The sequence below is a fragment of the Pseudopodoces humilis genome, chromosome 4 (assembly GCF_049639895.1).
Source record: "Pseudopodoces humilis isolate 2021_Gansu_Grassland_sample_001 chromosome 4, ASM4963989v1, whole genome shotgun sequence".
Classification (NCBI taxonomy): Eukaryota; Metazoa; Chordata; class Aves; order Passeriformes; family Paridae; genus Pseudopodoces; species Pseudopodoces humilis.
This window is the reverse complement of record NC_142203.1, coordinates 27,475,593-27,495,370: the sequence shown is the minus strand read 5'-3', so window position 1 is coordinate 27,495,370 and position 19,778 is coordinate 27,475,593. Positions and strand designations below refer to the sequence as shown.

The following is a 19,778-nucleotide window of genomic DNA, read 5'->3' as shown; positions in this document are numbered from 1 at the left end:
CCTGCTGCAACATGTGTCAACAAACAACTTCAACAGTTAAAAGCTGCAGCAGTGGATGCTACGTGCATTTAAATCACCCCCAGTTGCTTGGCCCTAGCCCTGCCCTCACTCGCTGTAAGAGCTCTGCACAGAGAAGTGGACTCACTGAAACAAACATGAGTACTTAAATCAGTAAACGCTGGAGTGGAGGGTAGATAGTCAAAGCATAGGTGCATACCGTGTGAAAAACAAAGAAAGGAATGACAGGTCCACTACAGCTATTAAAGCCAAAGTTTACCTGAAATCAACAGGCTGAATCCATAGAGAACTAAGTGTGCTAGAGGGTCCATGCTTCCCAAAGTATATCCATCCAGTTCTTAGAGTCGCTCATGGAGTATCCTTTCCCTGGGGTAGACCTTCAGCAGTTACTCTTGTCCTGCATGGTACGCTGTTTACAAGTCACAGGCAAGAAATCAGAGCACTGGCGCAGGCTGGAACAGTCTCATTGCTGTCTGAGTACAGGGAGTTTAAGTTCCTTTTTCCTGTTTCCTTTGTAGATTAGGATGGGAAAGGCAGGATCTTAAAGGCATTTTTGTATCAGCAGGACTGCAGGGCAGTGCAAATCTTGTTCATCCAGCAATACATCAAAACAATTATCTGGAACTGCTGGAGAAGCAGGGGACTGCTGTTGTTCACAGTCAGCAGAATAGGAACAATGATGGCATCCTCCAGTAGGCGGGAGAGTGCAAGTAAAACATCCTCCACTTAGGTACAGTAGGTGAAAAGTATTATCTCCTTCTTAAAGTCCAGGTCTGCTAACTTCTCAGAGCGTTATTGTGTTCTCCCTTATTTAATCCACATGTAACCTGCTGGCTGCAATGCATTTCTGCACACAATGATGAGAATATGAAGTAAACAGTAACAAAGCAGCCAGCTGAATCCAGTATAGACCAAACCCATTCACAATCCAGCAAACTACTCCCATAGTTCATGTGTTTTACTGGAAACCATTTTTCTTTACATTTGACAATTGGTAACAGACTGAAAACTTGTTGCAATAATAAATCTCATACTGAGTTATTATGGCTTCAGTAGGATTAAAATGCCTGCATCACTCAGGGAGGTCTTGAAACTAGGAAGCTAAAACAAAACACAAAGAAAAAATACAAAGAAAAGCAGGAAAAAATTAAATAAATGGAAAAGCAGCACTCAAATATATAAAGAGAATTGAAAACAAAGAGCAATCATATTTACCACTTAACTAAACATGATCCCTAGCAATATAATATTTGGAATTTCTGTAGTCCTGCCAAGATGCCAACAGTCAAAATTACTTTTATGGAAGTACAGAAAAAGGAATGCTCAGCATAATTTTGGAAATGGTGCATGGGTTTATCCTGCTTTGGTTTAATTTCCTTTTAGCCTTTGCTTGTAGTGTAGATTTCACAGAGGAAGTCCTTCACACCCAAGATCTATTGCCACAGGGAGAGAAGAGTTACAACCGTAGCAAATGGGAAGGCAGCAGCCCAGAGTTCCTTACGTGTGTCCCTCCTGTCCCTTCATATGACTGAAAGCCAAACCAAGTGAAAATTTATACTGAAAATACCCCTTGGGTGCAAAAAACCACAGAATGAGGTACAAACGCTACTAAAATTCCTTTCCGAATGCTTAAAGGAGGCAGATTATAAGATATTTATGTGGTTTGGTTTAAGACTAAAAAAAATCTACACATATGTCGTTCATTTTAGATTTTGGAAAGCATCTACTCTTTTTCTACTCCTAGGTGTGAAGCAGCAGTGATTACTCCTTTCCAAATGCATCTTAGCTTTTATAAGCCTGCAAGAAGAGATCCCTCCAATATCAGAATACTGTATTATGCAGATAACTAAGTACTATCATATTTCCTAGAGGAGACTGGATAACTCTGTTTCGTCATTCATTTAACCTGTTTATAAGTTGGCCAATCCTTGATTATTTTTTAATGTCTTTTGATTTGTTGAGGGATGGGGAGCAGGGAGGAAGGAGAGGGGAGTTAAGCAACGGTAGATAAGGCTGTGGTTCCTCAGATTGCTGTTATAACCTTAGAGAAGTTTTTCAAGTTTTCACTTAAATCTCACTTTCCTGCTGTAAAGAGGTCACTGAGGAGAAATGCATCATATCTCCATACACCTAAATACAAAGCAATGCTCCTGATACTGATTTTGCAGTATGAAAAATGGGCCAGGTGAGCTCTTCATTCTTTTTTTGAAGAACCAACTTGTGTTTACTGGTAATTTCATCTGCCATGATGACAAGGTAGTTACTTATCTCCAGGACAGATCAGACAGTCTAAACATACAGCATTATACAAATACAAGAAGGTTACAAAGTCCTGCTGAAGCTAGAAGAGAGGAGTTACATACTAACACAAGTCAGAAGTTGGTTAGGGTACCAGCATGAGCAGGATTGTGTATTTAATTTCTGTTTCATTACAAAATTTCTTTTTTTAAGAAATAAAGAATAACATCTATAATTCAGCAAACAATATATTAAGTACTCCTTTATATGTAATATATGTTTAAACTTAGGTCTGTTTCTATCTGGAAAGCTTTTAAGTGCCACAATTTAAATACTGCTCCCACTGAAGTCAAAATTAATCACATGATAAACTTTTTCTATTGCAGAATTTAAAGGATTTCAATATTTTGGCTTACTCTCACTCAACATGAAGTGTCTGCTAGGTCTACCTTTTGTATCTCCATCCTTATATTTCATGAGACTAGAATGTATTTTTTAAGGTAGGTTGTATTAATTTTGTGTCCCGTGAACTAAAAACTGCATGATCTATAACCCTCTGATTAGTGAATGACACAGAACTGCAGTAGAATTGTCTGTCCCCAGCACCAAGTCCTTAGCTAACAGGGACACAGAGTCTCAGCCTGCACTCACTATTAATGACCTGAAGAATTCCAAATAGCCTTTGGCAAAACCATATGGCCAGCAAAAGAAACTGGGCTAGGAGTAAGGATGGCACAAGGAATAAAATATGGTACTGTGTTACTCTAACTTTTATTGCATGTGGGGCTGGTGACTACCAGACTGTCCAGTGAGCATCCTTGCCACATCCTCAGATAGGTATGTAGCTGTATTTTGGCTCCATAGTTCCCACTCTTGTCTTTTCTAAAGGTACTTGGAAAGACTTCAAAAGTTTCAAAAGAGTTTCCCTCAGAAACATCGGTTTTGTTGATTGTTAACTACCGATTCAAACATATCCACATCTTAACCCCTAACACAATGGCATGCAGAAGTTCAAATTAGCTGCAGCAGGGAAACAAATTGTCTTCCAACATGTAAATAAAACCTTAGCATTAAACATGGCTTTTCATAACTCTCTTTGCTGAAGGCTAATTTCATGATATGTCAAGTACCCTGAACTCCTGACACCAGGCTTTCCTCTTTAGATAAGCAGCATACTTGTCTCAAGGACAACCCATTCATACATGCTGTACCATATGGAAATACGTGAGAAGGAAAAAGAAACAATGCTACTGCACTTCTTTAGTCAGGTAGATGTGTTAGCAGAAATCACATATCCTCTTGCAGTGTCTGGTTGTATTACATTTTTTGGAACCAAGCCATTACTTTGGCCCTGACACGAAGTTAATATGTGTTAGTAAGAGGCAGTAAAGGAACTTTAGGAATTATTACTCATCACAGTCAGCTAATATGAAACAAAGATTCACAAATGCTGGGGTTTAAGCTTCTTTTCTCAAAGAGATCCTGTTTTCCTCTGCAACATGGCCTATGACACTGAGGCCAGCTGCAGCCCCTAAGCCATCTATCTGGGATGACTTGGAAGTGAGAGGTAGCAGCCAGGAGGCCAGGGAGAGGCCATGTGCAGCGGCTGGTGTAAGTGTGCAGGATGAGCACTGCCCCTACCACTTCAGTGGCAGTGGTAAAGGAGGGAGGAAAAGGTTTCTGGGGTACATGTCATGCAAACACAGACAGGACAGTATGGAAGAATGGTGCTATTGAAATAGTTGGTTCTGAGGAATTTTAAGGTGACGTAGAAAAGTGTTTTTTGATGCACCTCACTCTGAGAAGGCGCAGTTTCTTTATGCTTCTTCTTCTGTTTCTCCTGTATATGCACACTTAGAAGGCAATTCAGGGTTGCAACGTAGCTATGATCCACTTTTTTTGTTCAGCATTTTTGTTTTCTTTTCTAAAAAGAGTTTCTCTTGGATAACATAGCCTGGAAAATGGCTGAGTACTGAGCAGTCTGCAGAACAGCCTTGGCCAAAGTGAGCTGTTTCTTTCCTGTCTTCCTTGATGCTGAAATGATAGGGAATTTACTGAATAGAACTAAACACACGACTTGATGGGAATCTCAGATTTCTTTCAAAAGGAAAGCTCAGCTGATGAAAAAACACAGGAGTACTTTAGAGCTTCTGTTTCAGTAAAGTCATTGTGAAGGACATTAGGCCATTTGTCTAACATCTAAGCTCTGAAAACTTCTACTTTGTGAGCCACTTGTATTCCTCTGAAAGATGCTTCAGGTTTGTTTTAGATTGGCCTGTCTGTTGTCAGCAGGACAAAAAAAAATTGCTTCTGTGTTCTACTACTTTCACTTTAATTTTTTACAATATATTTGGAAGGACAAATAAGCCTATGTATTTATGTTTAATGACAACAACTGTATATCCAAATATCTTTAAGATATTGATATTAAATCTTCCCAAATGATGCACAGCAATAATACTATTACTGCTTAAAGTAAAAGGGCATGAAAAAGGCAAATTTCATATTTTTTCCATCTGGAGAAATAAAGGTTAATTTCATAAGCCTCTTAATGCATGTGATCTTTGAAGATCTGACTATTGTTTCCAAGGACCAGGAAATGGGTCATGTCAACCAGATCTCAGGAGTAGTGTTCTTAGCCATTAGGGTAACAAAAATTCACTCTTAATATCCTGTTTGCAGGGCCTACTATTTTCCACTGACTTATTATCACAATTTTTGTATGATTTAGTGGTGATTTTAAACAAGTACAACTTAGTGATAAATTTGCTTTCCACCTGCCTCTTCCAAATTTGGGATTAGCAATCTTGCAGGAATCTTGGAAATCTGAAGACTTTATTTAGAATTTTGTCTCTCATGCACAACTGTTAAACTCACTGATGCAACTGGTAATTTCTACTATAATCACTATTTTATTTTTCTTCCTAATTTTAAGAGGTGCTGAGCCCCCCTTACAAGTATTCGTGGACAAACTTGAGTTGTATGTTGGAGACAGAGGTCTTGCACTTAACCCATCCTCTGCTGCACAGCAAAAATCTTGGAGCTGATACAAAGATGCCAGTGCTCAGTCAGTCAAGCTCAGTCACTTTAAATGAATGTAGCTTTCAAGGAATGAGCTCTACAAGAGGAAACAGAAGTGTATAATTTTACATTTCTGGCTCTTCTTCTCTTTTTTCTTTTTTTTTTTTTTTTTTTTTTTTTTTGTTAATGTGGAATATTTCCTCCCATTACACACATTTGGCATATTGTCCAGTTAGTCCTCCTTCCTGAAAGGAGGACCTCTAAGTGTTGAGCACAAGTCAGGGCGAGAACATTTCTTCCACAACTCCAAGATTCTGTCAATCCCAATAAATGATTGATCAAAGCTGGGATTTGAATTCAGTTCATCTCTGTAGCCATGAATGCTTAAAGGCTTCCTTCCTCTTTACTCAAAAAGATGACAACTATTTTGCTTGGGAGTAATCCAGTTCCCTTCTGAGTGACTGACCTGAATTTCAGAGCCTTGCTCTGCACATAAAAGATATGCATCATTTGGTGCTCAGCTGCTATTCACATCATGCAGGTGTTCAAGCGAGCTCCAATTTTAGGACCACCTTCAGAATCTGAAGGACTTTCACTCCAATTGCTAGGTCCACCTGCTATCCAGATGATTTACAAAATGCTTCCCCAGAGCTCACTCAAAGCAGATACTTTAATAACAGTTACAAAGTAAGCTTTTAATCTTTCTCCTCAAACTAAGCCATTCTAATGGCTAGCACCTGTTCATAAGGCCTTCATTATGCCTTGTATTTTTGTTTAATGCTTCCAGCAGGAAAATAGAAATGTACTGTAAGAACTTACAAACACTTCACCTTGGAAACATCCCCACAATTGTGCAACAGCACATACTAGCACTAAGAGACATTAACTGAAGTTGTTAGGCAGAAAGAAGTCTCATTTTTCTGCCTGTCTGGAATTGCTCTTAGGAATATTGCATTGTTGTTTTCTAAGCTCACTAAGAGAAATAAAAATTAAACTTTCTTTGAAAGAAAACCAAGCTTTTTAAAATCACCATGAAAATAATGAAGGCAAGATGAAACAGGAAGACCAACAAGAGGTATACAAATACAGTTTGCCTGGAGATATGATGATATCCCTAAATATATAGGAAAAAGGTTGGTGCACCCGATTATGCCATTGTGAGCTGGGAACAACAGCAGTCATTCCTGTGCTTGTCCTCAAGCACAAATACATGGCAAGAACAGACCCTTTGACTGGAGGCTTTGAAATTGAAATGCTTCTTTTCATACAGTGTGCCATTGAAGCGGGAAATGGAGTCAGTAATTGTCAAACCTGGTATTCTAATGCCTCAGTGGCATCTTACTGAAGGGGGACTAGGTAAGGGAACTTTTAACAAACTGCATACACATAATTCCATGGAGCTTGTTGAGATGCACCCACATGCGTAGAGAGGTAGCTGACTTAAAGTACTGCAAGGTCATTTCTGAGTACATCTTTTTCTAAGGTGCTAAGGGAGAAAATTCTGATGAAAGCTAGAATATGTCACTCCTGCATTCAGGAGAGCAAGAAGAGTGATCCAGGGAATGACAGACTGGTCAGCCTCATCTCAATCCCTGAGAAAGCTGTGGAGCAACTAAGTCTGGATATGATTTCCAGACACATAAAGGATGTGAAGTTGATCATCAGCAGAGAGCAGATTTATTCAGCAGAAATTATGCTTAACCAACCTGATAGCCATCCACAATGAGGCAACTAACTCAGTGTGCAAGGGGAGAGGTGTGTATGTTGTCTGTCTCAACATAAGCAAGGTGTTTACCAGAGTCTTCCATTAAATCCACACAGATAAGCTGACGAGGTATGGTTAGATAAGCAGGCTTGGGGCTCACTGTGTGGTCAGTGGCCTGAAGTCCAGCTGGAGGCCAACAGTAGTGGAATACCACAGCCATGGATATGGGGGCAGTGCTGTTTCACGTTTTCACAGATGACAATCGTCCACCCTCAGGAAGTTTGCAGATGACATAAAGCTGGGACGAGTGGCTGATACACCATATGGGTGCAGTGCTGTTTGGAGAGATCTAAACAGGTGAAGCGGGTAGCCAAGAATGTCATGAAGATCCACAGACATTCACAATCCTGCCCCCATGGAAGAACAATCCAGGCACCCATGTACACTGAGGGCTGAGGGACTGGAAACCTGCTTTACTGAGAAGGACCTTGGGGCCCTTCCTGGTGTACACCAAGATGACCAAGACCCAACAATGCACAGCAAAACAGGCCAGCAATATTCTGAGGCAAGTTAGGAAGAGCATTGCCAGGCAGACTGAGGGAGACGATACTTACTCAGCCCTGCTGAGCGAGGTGGGCAGAAGAGATTTTACATATCTCCACTCTGCAGATGCTGCCAGTTAATTCATGTCCTCTCAGTCTGAAGTCATAGCATAAAATGGACAAAAGACTGCCTGGGTATAGAGAGGCCTGTGTTACTGAATTATTGTCTTGATGTACAAGTAGGAGCTTCAGAGAAAAAACATTGGCTCGTACTTCAACCATATTAAAAAAAAAAAATTAAAAAAAAATTGAAGAGTTAAAGAAAAGGTGATTTCACTGATACTTAAGGAACTACATAATGGTACAATTTAATCAGGTCACTACTAGGAGTGAGTTAATAATCTTCCAGAGGGAAATGAAACACTTGCAGTATAACTCATCACTCAGAAAACATACAGTTCTTTTTAGCCATGAGTACTGCTATCAAGGACTGTAAGGGTGAATTGTTAAGAGAAAGAGTGAGTGATAAGATTCTTACACAGAAACATGTTATCTGAAGATCCTTCAGTAGAAAAAGGAAAGGAAAAGCATGCTGGAGAAAGGGGTTTCATGACAGGCACCTCCTGGGAACACAGCAAAAAACCTGTAAATTTTACCATGCTATCTTACAGAATCACTACCAAGGAATAAAACCTTCCCCTGCCCTCAGAGAAAGCAAAGTCAAAGTAGTCTGTTTATTCAGTCTGCAGCCTTTTTCCATTGTTCATTACAATATGTTATTCCAGCACAAGTGAAATTCAGGAGGTGATCTCTCTGGCTGATGGTTTGATTGGTAAGAATATTAGACCTCAACTTTATCTCTGCAAATAATGGGCTTTCTCTGGAATAGCTGAAACTCTGACAGGAAGGAAGAGACTTTAATGGGAATTTCCCCTAGATAACAGCCCTTAGTTTATAGAAATCCTGTTCTGTTATCTCTAAATATTCTAAATATATAGAGCAACACAATTTAGTGTGCTGAATTAGCAAACACAGTGCTTTCTGCACAAATTTCAGTATTTTTAGCTTACAGATTTCTTTATACTCAAAATTATAATCTCAGATTTGAGGAAATTTAGTGACAAAAATATAGAACTATTTTAATGGACACAGAATATTTCCTAATAGTCTCTCTACTCCAGTTTAATGAAGTAAGATGCTTAGTCTACCTCTTTTCTGGAAAACTTTTATAAGAGAGCAGAACAAGTATAAATCCAGATCCCACTGCTTTTTAGTCGTTTCTTTCACAAGGCTAATTTACTGTTTAGCTAAGATTTCTATCTATATTGAACTGTGCTTTTTCTATTTGATTAGGACTAGCTTACAATACACCAGGTGAAAGAAATGATCAATAAGCAGTTTATAAATACATTACATGTAGAATGTGAGACAAATATATAAATGGAAATATTTTTTTTATCTGAACATTTTCTGAAAATTCTGTGTCACAAAGCACATTGTTATTTTCTATACAAGTCCTGTTTTTGTTCTATGTTGAAACTCTTTCTTGTAGATTTTTGTCAGAGGTTCCATATGACACTGCTGCTTGAAACTTGAGGGGAAAAAGAACATTGCAGAAAATACAAATAATTTGCTCTGCTATTTCCTTTACTGGTGAATACTAAAGCAGTAAAATACTCCACACAAAATCACTGTTAGTAGTGTTCCACTACTTTTATCTGAGTTTGATCTTTAGAATTACATCTTAAAAAATTAGGAAGTTAATTCTCCCTTATTTTGGAGAATTTGCTGAAATTTGCTTTTATTGTAAGATTTTACACTATGATGCAATTTTGACTTTAGAAAATGCTTGTCATCCTTAGATACTTTCCTTAGTTGGTATAAATTGCTATCTATAGAGGTCTGGTATGCTGATACTACCGTTTACGTTATTATACACTTAATTTAAGATAATGCATATGACAGCCTGTCAAGCAGCCCTCCTGTTCTGTTTGGCAGGGGAAGTACTTAGGCAATTAGAAATTCAGTGTGTAAAGCAGACTAAAATTTCACATTTGAGATGCGATTCAGCAATGGGCCTCAGTAACTCATTGGGCAGCATTTCCTTTTTGTTTCTAAAATTCAGATGTTTATTAAAAAAAAAATAAACAGTGCAAAAGTATGGACAGTATTAACACCTGTAACTTCTAAAAACCTGGAAAAAATAATTTTGATAATATCTATCACTCTAGTGGTGAGTGAATGATCTCAGTAGTCCAGCTTTCCATACAGCCCTTGCCGTAACATCTCTCATTGTTGGTCCATTTGGGCAGGAAGGAAATGCCTGGGTTCAGTTCTTGGTGCTCTGTAAAGCTTCTATGAGAGCTTCGTTGTGTTCTTTGACCAGCTTTCTCACATTCTTCATTATTGGCTGGTAGTCACTCTCCTGACTTTTTGTTGCTATGACTGATTAAAAGAATTAAGGAAACAAACTGCCAGTGTAAATATGAGCATAATCACAGATCACAAGGGAACCACACCACCATACATTTCCTTCTGTGAAAAATATCAAGGATGAAAATAGTCAAAGAAACTCAGACTGGGGCTAAAAGACTTACACTAATTTAATAGCTGTTATCTCATGCCAAGCACTGTTGAAAATGGAACCGATTACATGCCTGAGTCACTTTTGTTTTTATATATATATATATATATATATATATATATGTATATATACATATATATATATATATAGAGGCATTAAGTCCCTCATGAAGGACTCTGCCTATTGTTATATTGCAAACCAAACCATTCAAGACACTCAGTTATGTACAGCCATACAGTCTGGCTACAAAAGTCCCAGTCCAAGAAAACAGCCTCCCTCCAGTAGCCCAATCAGATATAAGTACTCTGATATAAGTACTATAAGGGTCTGCACTTGGATAAGCAGTATTTCATACCAAGTTGGGAAATACTTTAATATCCTGATCAACTTTTTCTCTTGATTTGTCTTAAAGTCTTTTTTGTTAAGAAAAATGTGTTTAAGCCTATTGCCTTGATAAAATATTTCTGTAAACCCTCCTTCAAAGAGGACGTGGCTCCGACAGTGTTACACTGTCCAAGACTTTTTTTCAGATATTTTTCTAAGAATCAGAACACTTACTGAATTTGAGAAATGTGATATTTAGTACATGCAGAAAACAACATATATACATATACATATATAATACATATACATATAGCTATATGTATATGCATTAACTACTAAATAATTATCAGCAGCAGCAGCATTATTTCTGTGATGGCTAGGTTATCACAGAATTGCCTGAAATATATCCCCCTGCCATTTTTTGAGACATGAAGGAATGTTCACTGTCCAATACACTACACTAGATGATGAAGTCTAGTTTTGATGTTATCTTTACCAATTACATTTGTACTGTGATCATGTAAATATGAATTTGTGAATCTTAGGGATTTCAGATTTTTTAAATAAAATTTATTTCTTAAATAATTTTAAAGAAGTAATTTTATTGCAGTGAATTCACTGTCCCTAGAATATAAAATAAAAGCACAGCCTAGTACTATTCAGATGTCTATCATAACTAAGGAGAAAAAAAGAAAAAAGTACCAGATGAGAAGAACCATCAATTCTAATTAAAACAAACTTCAGTGCTTTTAATTTTAAAAACTATCTTATGAAAGCCATTTTCAAACCAGCAAGTAATGATTTTGCTGATATGATTACTGTAACACAACTTGTTAATTTGAATCCCATAAAGAGAGAGCTACAAGAGAGCTCCCTCATTCCAGCATGTTTTCAAACAATGATACACTGGCAGATTAGTGTCAGATAAGACTGGAGAGATGTGAAGATGAACTTTATATGAAACATAGAGACAAACCTGAGAAACAAGGAAAACTTTTAGACTGCAAGGCAGAGCTCATGCTTTAGGACCGTGCAAAATTGTTTCAGACAACACATGCAAGTTTTGCTATATAAAATATCTATCAGCTAACCAGATATTTGCAAAGGATTGCCTTTCCCCTCCTCCCCTGTCTTCTGCAGCCCATTCCGTCCTGTCTTATTCTGCTGGAGGAAACAGACTTCTTCCTCAATTAATACAGTGTGTGAATTTGACTCTTCTTAAAGAAAAGGATACACTCCTTCATCATAAAGTTATTTTGTTCAAGGTGCTGCCACTTCCTCTCCAAATTTGTAAGCTAAAAACACAAAAAGAGCCAAAAATGAAAATTGTAATAATTACATATATATTTTACACCAATGATTTTGTATCAGTACCTTGTACTCTATCAAATTATAAGATCAAAGTTATTTCACATAAAAAAAACACAGAAATGAAACAATGGCAAAATGTTTTTAAAGCTGCTGATGATTAACCTGCACATATAACTTAGCACTTCATAATTAATCTGTATAAAAGTACTGCATGCAACTGCAGTGACAGATGAAAAAATCAGATGAGAATTCAAGACTTGTCATATAAGGAAGTTAACAGGCAAGTCAGGACTAAAAAGTGAACCATTCAGGGAGACACTAATTCTCATTATGCTTTATATCATTTAGATGGATCTCTTCTCAGAATCAGTAGGATCTAAAATCACCAAAGATTCAATATTTCCTGACACTGTCTTGGACTTTGCACTACACAGAAGAAACTTCCTTACTTCCATAGTTAAGTTTCCTGTCTGATGCCAGAAGTTGTGATAAGAACAGAGCTGCAGCAAGAAGATTGTACGAGTGTGGGTTTAGTGCTGGCACTTCTTCAATACATTCAGCATCAACAGGAAGCTAATGTGGACATTATATTGATGGCTGCTTCCTTACAATACAATTTTGTATTTGTTTTTCTGATGCTACTGTTCAAGGTTCTGCATTTCAAGATATGAGGATGTTATTTTTTAAAGTAAAACTGAAAATCATTCTGAGACTAAGTGAAAACTAAGGTAATAAATAAGGAAAATACTACAGTATTTTACTTAAAAGCTTATCCTTAAGCTGGAAGAGATGAAAATAGTTTCTGTTTAACTCCAACCTTAATAGTAAAGAATCAGTTTTCTAGTGTACTAGAAACTTGTTCACAGCAAACAAGGCAATCATTTGTTTCCAAGACTTGGTATTTCTGACCAATTAGAATTTTTACTGTCTTCTTTGTAGATGTTGCTGCACACAACACAGCCAGTAAAGGAGCCTGGAACTGAAATACTTCCTATCTTGCACACAGAAAAGGAAAGGTTCAATATATTATTATAGTAACTGCTTGAAGACCAAATGACCTGTTGCAAAAGTGCCCAAGTCATCCATATTTATGAACACTATTTGTACTTCAAAATGCTTGATTAATATCAAATAATCAGTTATTTTAAGACATATCTTAATTCAACCTCATTTTTTTATGCTCAGGACATAAACAGTAAAGAAACAAATCCTTTTCACACACATAAAAATGGAACAGTACAATAAACTAAATAAATGCCATACAACTACTATTTTATATAAAATATTAAGCCTCATGATGCAAGTATCATAACATTCTTTGGGTATGCATTTCTAATTTACCTAAACGCTAGAATTTGATCTCGGAAAAAAAAAGATACACAGTATCTGAAGTCTTGCACACTTTGGCATGTAGCTTTGAGGATTTATATTCTCACCCTAGAATGATTATAATAATTGTATGTTACAAATAGACACATATGCCTCAGTCAGACCTATGCCTTCTCATCTGCTCCATGACATTCATTTCAGAAGAAATTAAACATGTACAATGTGACTTTCATCTTTTAACTGTATTAGAAAAAATAGCAGTTCTAAAGGACAAATATCTCAGCAACCTCAATCAATAAAAAACATTGACATGCATAAAAAAAAATCAGTTTCCCTTTCCATCGTATTTTAAAGTTAACCATTTTTCTTCTGTGCATTCAAACATATATGCTGGTAAAGTTCTGCTGCCAAAATGACATCAATTTATGTGTGTTTATAATGAAAGAATAAAAGCCACTCAAGAGGTTATAAACATCTTCTTTCCTGATTCACTTTTGAAATGTACATGTACACCAAAGTTGTTTAAATGTGAACAGACCCTAAAACTTCAATGGCCTGCAAGGAGCGGAAAAATTTGAAAAAGGAGAATGGAATTAATAGCACAAATTAAAAAAAAAAAAAATATCACCATGACTTTAATAGCAAGAGGGATCTTTGCTAATTAGTAGTGACTTTTTTTTTTCCTGCAGTTTCTTTCTAAGTTCATCCTTGAACTACTTAAGCAAAGGAAGGGCAGAAGGCAGAGAGATCTGAGCAAGATTGACACAAACACTTAAACAAAGGATTCACATAACTTTTAGCTCAGAAAGATCTCTGCTAGTAAACCAAAGCTTTCAAGCCACTTGCTGGCACAATATTAACTTTGGTTTGAAAACAGCAAATACAGTTACACACTTACAACGCGTGACTTAGAAAACTCACTGGGAAGGAACAAACAGATTCTGACTGAACAATGCTTCATATGTATAAGAAAGCCAAGAAAGAAACAACTGAAGGGATAATATGTAACTTAATCTATACCTGAGAATGGGTCTCATTTTCTTGCAGCTCCTTCTTTAGTGTCTCATACTCTGCATTCAAATGCTCCATTATTTTCTTAAAAGCATGGCTGCATTTTGTTAATTTTTCTTTGTCATTCTGGAGTTTCTAGTTAGAAAAAAACCCAATACAAACTGATTAATGAATAAGTTAATTTGCTGTAGGCTTCAGGCACATTACTTCAATTTACCTTTCAAGATGCTATTTTTTTTCCTTTTAGAACAAGACCACATGCATATGCATAAACAACTCACTGGCTTTTCTCTAGCACTGCATTAGACAGTAATCAGAAAAAAAGAATGAGAAAAAAGAGCACCAGTGGGAATGCTGATATTAAGAATTTGTAGGAAAGTCTCTTTTGCTTGTGTTCTGTGTTAGATTCCTAAATTCAAAGCTATGAGGAGTCGTAAATTACATAAGAGTTTAGCTGAATCACTAAAATAGAATGGGGAGATTTTGTGTAAGGAGGTTATCAAAAGATACTCAGCTGAATAACTGCTACAGGTACTCAGTTAGTAAGTCACATATTTAAGCAAAATAGTGTTTGTATTCATTTGAACTGATGCACAATTTTGTTTTTCAGTTGTCAGGAAGGACTGTTAATCACAAAACTGGATTCCCCTCCACTAGCTATTCAAAAGCATACATTTTGTTTCATCCCTTTCATTACCTTTTTCTTTTCTTCTCCTGATGCTTTCAGAGCTGGCAAATTATTGTAGATCTCCAACTCTGCTTTTGTCTGTTCAATTTTGTCTTTAAGAGAAGTCAGTTCACCAACCATCTTGCCCTCCAGCAGTTCCATCTTCTGTAGGTCCATCTGCAGTTTTTGACTCTCTAGATCACCAGACACACAATCTCTAATTAACAGTACTTTTTTTTCATAATACACAGCCTATTACATAAATATTTATGCTATATTTAACCAATATAAACAGCTCCTAAATATACTTTGGATTTTTTATATGTATGGGACTATTAATGTGAAGGAAATAAAAATTTTATCTTCACAACCATGCCATAAGTCACTCATACACTATAATTACTGTATTATAATCCATAAGTGAAGAATAATGAAAATGTGATGACCTTCTGTATCACAGTGTTTCTAATTTTAATGCTGATAGCACCACACAATTAATTACTGCACCAGTCTTAAAGCAGTGGTGATACCTTACGAAAAGTTTATTGCAATTATGCAGACAAATTGAAGAAGTATTTTTTATTAGTTTTTAGCATCATGTTATTTTTATTTGTGCTGCTTGAATATGGATAAGGCTTAGTTTCAGCACAACAAATAGCCAAACTTGCTTTAACATTTGCTTTGTACAGAAAAACACTTTCATATATCCAAAGAAGAGTCAGAGTGTACAACATCAACATGGGCTACAATATACAGTCTTTACTTCTGAGACTCCATCGAAAACACAACAGAGTTACAGGCGATTACAGGAATTAGAACTATGGGTGCATTCTGATATAAAGAGGACTGTAGAGACAAACTGTCCAGACATGAGACATGTGAGAGGAGAAACAATACAGATACACAAACTAATAAAAATACTTCGACTCAGTCTTAGGGTAAGTTACCTACCTGGAGTGGGAAAAGACTATTGGCTAAACTTAGTTTGGATGGTTTTGCGACCTGACTTGTCATTGTATTTCATTCAGGTTCCTGAACATTAAACACATGGCTACATTTTCATACATTTCAGATCTGTGTCTAACTGAGAAGAATGATACAGATAATGCAGTTTTTTTCCTACACTCTAAAGCATCAGGCAACATGGGCTATTAGGGGGGATGAGACTGCACAAGAAAACTTTTCTTTAGGTTTGTGATTTTGAGATTTGTGCTGATCTCCTGGAAAAAGGATAGAAAATTTCCTCCACAATTTAACTAAGGCAATATAAATCTTTAAGGCAGAAGAAAGGTATGTCTACATGAAAGAAGGAGAGTTCACCTTTACAAAAACTGTGGGTATAGTTTGGGAGTGGAATTAGATGGGAAAATCTCACCTGATCAAAACACTCTCAGAGCAAGATTTTCCTACTCATCTCTCTGCTTGTGTATTTATGCCATATATTTTAGAGTGAAATGCTTGTATCAACATTTCTGGCTTATTACAGAGCACTTTCAAGATTTCTTTAGGAACCTCAAATAAAAGAAAAACCAAGATTTTTGTGTACCACTTCCAATTATCCTGAGGAAAGCTGATTGATCAGGTAAGAAAGTGTCCTCTATGTGAAAGGAGCATTTATACAAATATGAAAAATTCCCATGCAATTGAAAAGAAGGATTTTAAATTAAAATATTTTTGATTGCTTCACATGTAAGTAATCCACAGTCTGCCACCTCCTGCAAAGGGCTTAAGAAAACACTTTCAGTGTGTCTACAATATTTCATAACTGCTCAGAGTTTCACAATGAAGTTTCTAGTATTGGTCAATGACAGATTGTAAACCACAACTGAACAGATCACAGCTTTACTTCTCTTGTTCCTGCGGCACTGTGGTTTAAATACAAATGCTTAAGGACATCAATAAATTATAGTTTTAGATCAGAAACAGTAAAAAATACAATTATATAAAATTAATTCAGATTGAAGAGAAATAGCAAAAGACAACTATAGATGTTCATGAGGATTTACTTAGCAAGACATCTTATCACAGCATTTTCACTTTTTATATACTTATTCTAGTATCTGTATTTTGTTATTTTAAAATTATACATTCACCAGTTCACCAGTTAAAATTTATCTTACATGTAAAGAGCAGCACCAACATTAATGCCAAAAAGGCAAAAAAAATTCTTGGACTGTTCTGTCTAATACAACTATGATGAGACCACAATGGATAGTCCTATCCATTCACACTTTCTGGAGAAAAATAAAAAACTAGAAGGGGCAAATTTTATCCTTATCCAGCAGCAGAGTCAATGAAAAAACCTCAAAATTCCTCTAGGGGAAGAGACAGGAAGAGGATGCAGCCTAGTTCCTTCTGATAGGCCATGAATTTGCAGCATCTTGCATGCAGTGTGTACACAGTGGTAAATTCTCAGAACAAACCAGAGTGACCCAGGGAAATGTTTTTGGGAAACTATGCCATCAGCACTTTTGTTTACCCTTCATGGTTTCCTTTTATTTTTATTTTTTTTTACAGATTCTTCTGGTGGACTTTTTATATCTTTGTTATGGCAAGAAAATATGGAAATCCAGATTTTAACCATAACAAAAGAATCCTGAAGATGACCGTGCTATAATTCAAAGGTTAGAAGGAACTTCAAACTGAGCATTCACTGTATTTCTTAAAGAATCTTAAGTTGTTTGTTATACTATCTGTGAATCCTAGCTATCAGACATTTACTTAGGAATAATTTAAATTGTCTGCTGAAAATTATGTACTGTAACTTCCTCCTCTTTTCTTGCAGAGAAAGAATTTTTTCTTTCAATAATGCCTCTATAGCACTACCTGCTTCCAAAATATCCTTATATTGTAAAATAGTTAGAAGTGATGCTTATATGAAAGAACAAAAAGTCATATTTGAACTTTTAATATAAGGCCCAGAAATTTTAAACTACACTACAACTGCAAAATTAGTATTTGCAGACAAGTAAACACTAAGTGTTGAAACATACAACAGAAAATCAATTTCTCTAACATTTTTTGCCAAACAACTTATTTGCTCATAACTACTTTGAAGCCACACCAGCTCCTATTTTAAAAATTACTATGAAGTACAACACATAACAGCCTTCTAACAAAATGATTTATTGTTCTGAATTCCTGCCCCTTCCTTTCAGCCAAACAAACAAGGAAAGATTTGCTGAACCAATAATGATATTGGCAAAGACACAGAATTGTGAAGACAATTCTACCATAAACAGTGCAAATAAAGAACTAAAGAGATACTTGTTATGGGAATGAGAGAAAACTACTGTCTGCTTTTTGAAATTACAGAGATTATCCTCAAGAAGCTAATAAGCATTTGAGTATTCTGTAAATAAAGTCAAAATGAGCATTCACTCTGCAGAATCGAAGCCTCAGGATTTGAGAGCTATTCACAGTTGTTGTCAGTTAATTGCCTGTGGTACATATCCCTTTGGAAAAGCATAAACCATAAGTAAGTGATATTAAGAACTACATTTACAAATAATATATAGTTAGATAACTGTGGAAAACTGCTTCAATTTATTAAACATTCTTTCAAGATCATGGAAGATCTTATTTTGTGGTAAGTATTAGTAAAATCAAATTCTAGCTCAATTCAACCCCTGTATTGAAATACACTTGTTTAACATGCATCTGTGCAAGAAAGATGATAATTTAGTGGTAATAGTAAGGTAAGTATAAATAAGTATACATACTTATTATACATAGTATACAATATCTACCAGATAATAGATATAAATAAATAAATACAATAATTAGAAACAAATTGTGGAAAATAAAAATAGCTTGCTATCCACAAGCATTTCAATTTGTGAACTTACCACTGTATTTTAATATTTGGAGATCACTTGATATCTAATATTCGCAAATCTTCTATATGATATCAGTGTAACTCTGCAGCTAGTCTTTATTATTTTAAGGAATTAATTAGAAAATTCGTTGCTGACCTCACCTGCAATCAGATTCTTAGCAGTGCTCTGTGATTTCTGCATTTCGTTTGATTTGAACGTGAGGTCTTCCTGCATAATCTTCAGCTCTTGATTGGTAACTGATGAAATTTGTTTCATATGATTCAGATTCTGTGTGTTACCAACAGCAATGATAAGAACATGCCGTATTTTTGAAACAACAAGTGGTAACTGAACAAGTAAGAACCTCTCCTGTCCTATGACACTGTCTGTTATTTGAGTGATTTAAATGTGAATAACTCTTATTCTGACAACTTCTGATAAAAGATGTATTGAGCGGCCAGCACAGATGAAATAAAAATATAAACTCTGCTGCCATATAGGTCTGTTGTAAAGTAAGTGACAGTGCCTAAACTATACCTTATGGTATACTATACTGAAAAAGGTGTGAGACAATTAAAATAATCATAGAATCAAAATATTACTCAGATGAAAGTTTTCTACAGCATAAAAAAAACCCATGGGAGACCAAAACATTAAAAGAATAGAAGCCTTGAAAGTGAAAAAAATGGCAGACTGCAAATGGAAACAGTTTATGAACAGTTACATTATTCATTTATAATATTTACATTAAATATTACGCATTAGGATATTTCAGACATATTTTTAGTAGATCAGAGGGACATCTGGAATATAATTAGCTCAGTAACACTAGTGACAGAACACCCATGAACTTGCAAACTTTGGATAAACAAAATATTGTTTATTCTAACTAAAAATAGTTTTATTTGCAGTATTTGGAAATGTTTATCATTATTAATTTTAGTTATAGCAGAGATTAAGAGTTATAGAAATTATGAAAATATTTCTTTGTTCTGGTCACAATATTACATACTGTTCAAAACTCTTCCCAGAAAAAGAGAGAAATTAAACAAATCCTTTTTTTAACTACTACTAAAGCTGTGCATGGCTTAATGTTTAATAATTTTCAGAGACTATTATGTAGATAAATATATAAAATCCATCATCCTTCTTTATCCAGCCACTCTCCTGTTCTGCGTGTCTGAAGTCCTAGCCTGAAAGAAAAGGATGG

The 19,778-nt window shown here is 35.8% G+C and overlaps 2 protein-coding genes across 6 annotated transcripts in view; both read right to left on the bottom strand.

Moving 5' to 3' along the window:
• TEK (TEK receptor tyrosine kinase) overlaps positions 1-512 on the bottom strand; it is a 40,832-nt gene extending 40,320 nt beyond the window's left edge. For 3 of the 4 annotated variants that reach the window (XM_005532652.3, XM_014261191.2, XM_088054340.1), the window contains exon 1: positions 278-511. In XM_005532652.3, the coding sequence (XP_005532709.1) occupies positions 278-329 (52 nt within the window). In that variant the 5' untranslated portion in view covers positions 330-511. Of the gene's footprint in view, positions 1-277 lie in introns of all 4 variants that reach the window. The other variant, XM_014261190.2, reaches the window with a different exon arrangement.
• A 7,645-nt stretch (positions 513-8,157) lies between these two features.
• IFT74 (intraflagellar transport 74) overlaps positions 8,158-19,778 on the bottom strand; it is a 38,232-nt gene continuing 26,611 nt past the window's right edge. For both annotated transcript variants that reach the window (XM_014261188.2, XM_005532653.3), the window contains exons 16-20: positions 18,730-18,856; positions 14,781-14,944; positions 14,093-14,218; positions 11,667-11,727; positions 8,158-9,969 (exon numbers count right to left, since the gene is read on the bottom strand). In XM_014261188.2, coding sequence (XP_014116663.2) covers positions 9,854-9,969; positions 11,667-11,727; positions 14,093-14,218; positions 14,781-14,944; positions 18,730-18,856 — 594 coding nt within the window. In that variant the 3' untranslated portion in view covers positions 8,158-9,853. The remainder of the gene's footprint in view (positions 9,970-11,666; positions 11,728-14,092; positions 14,219-14,780; positions 14,945-18,729; positions 18,857-19,778) is intronic.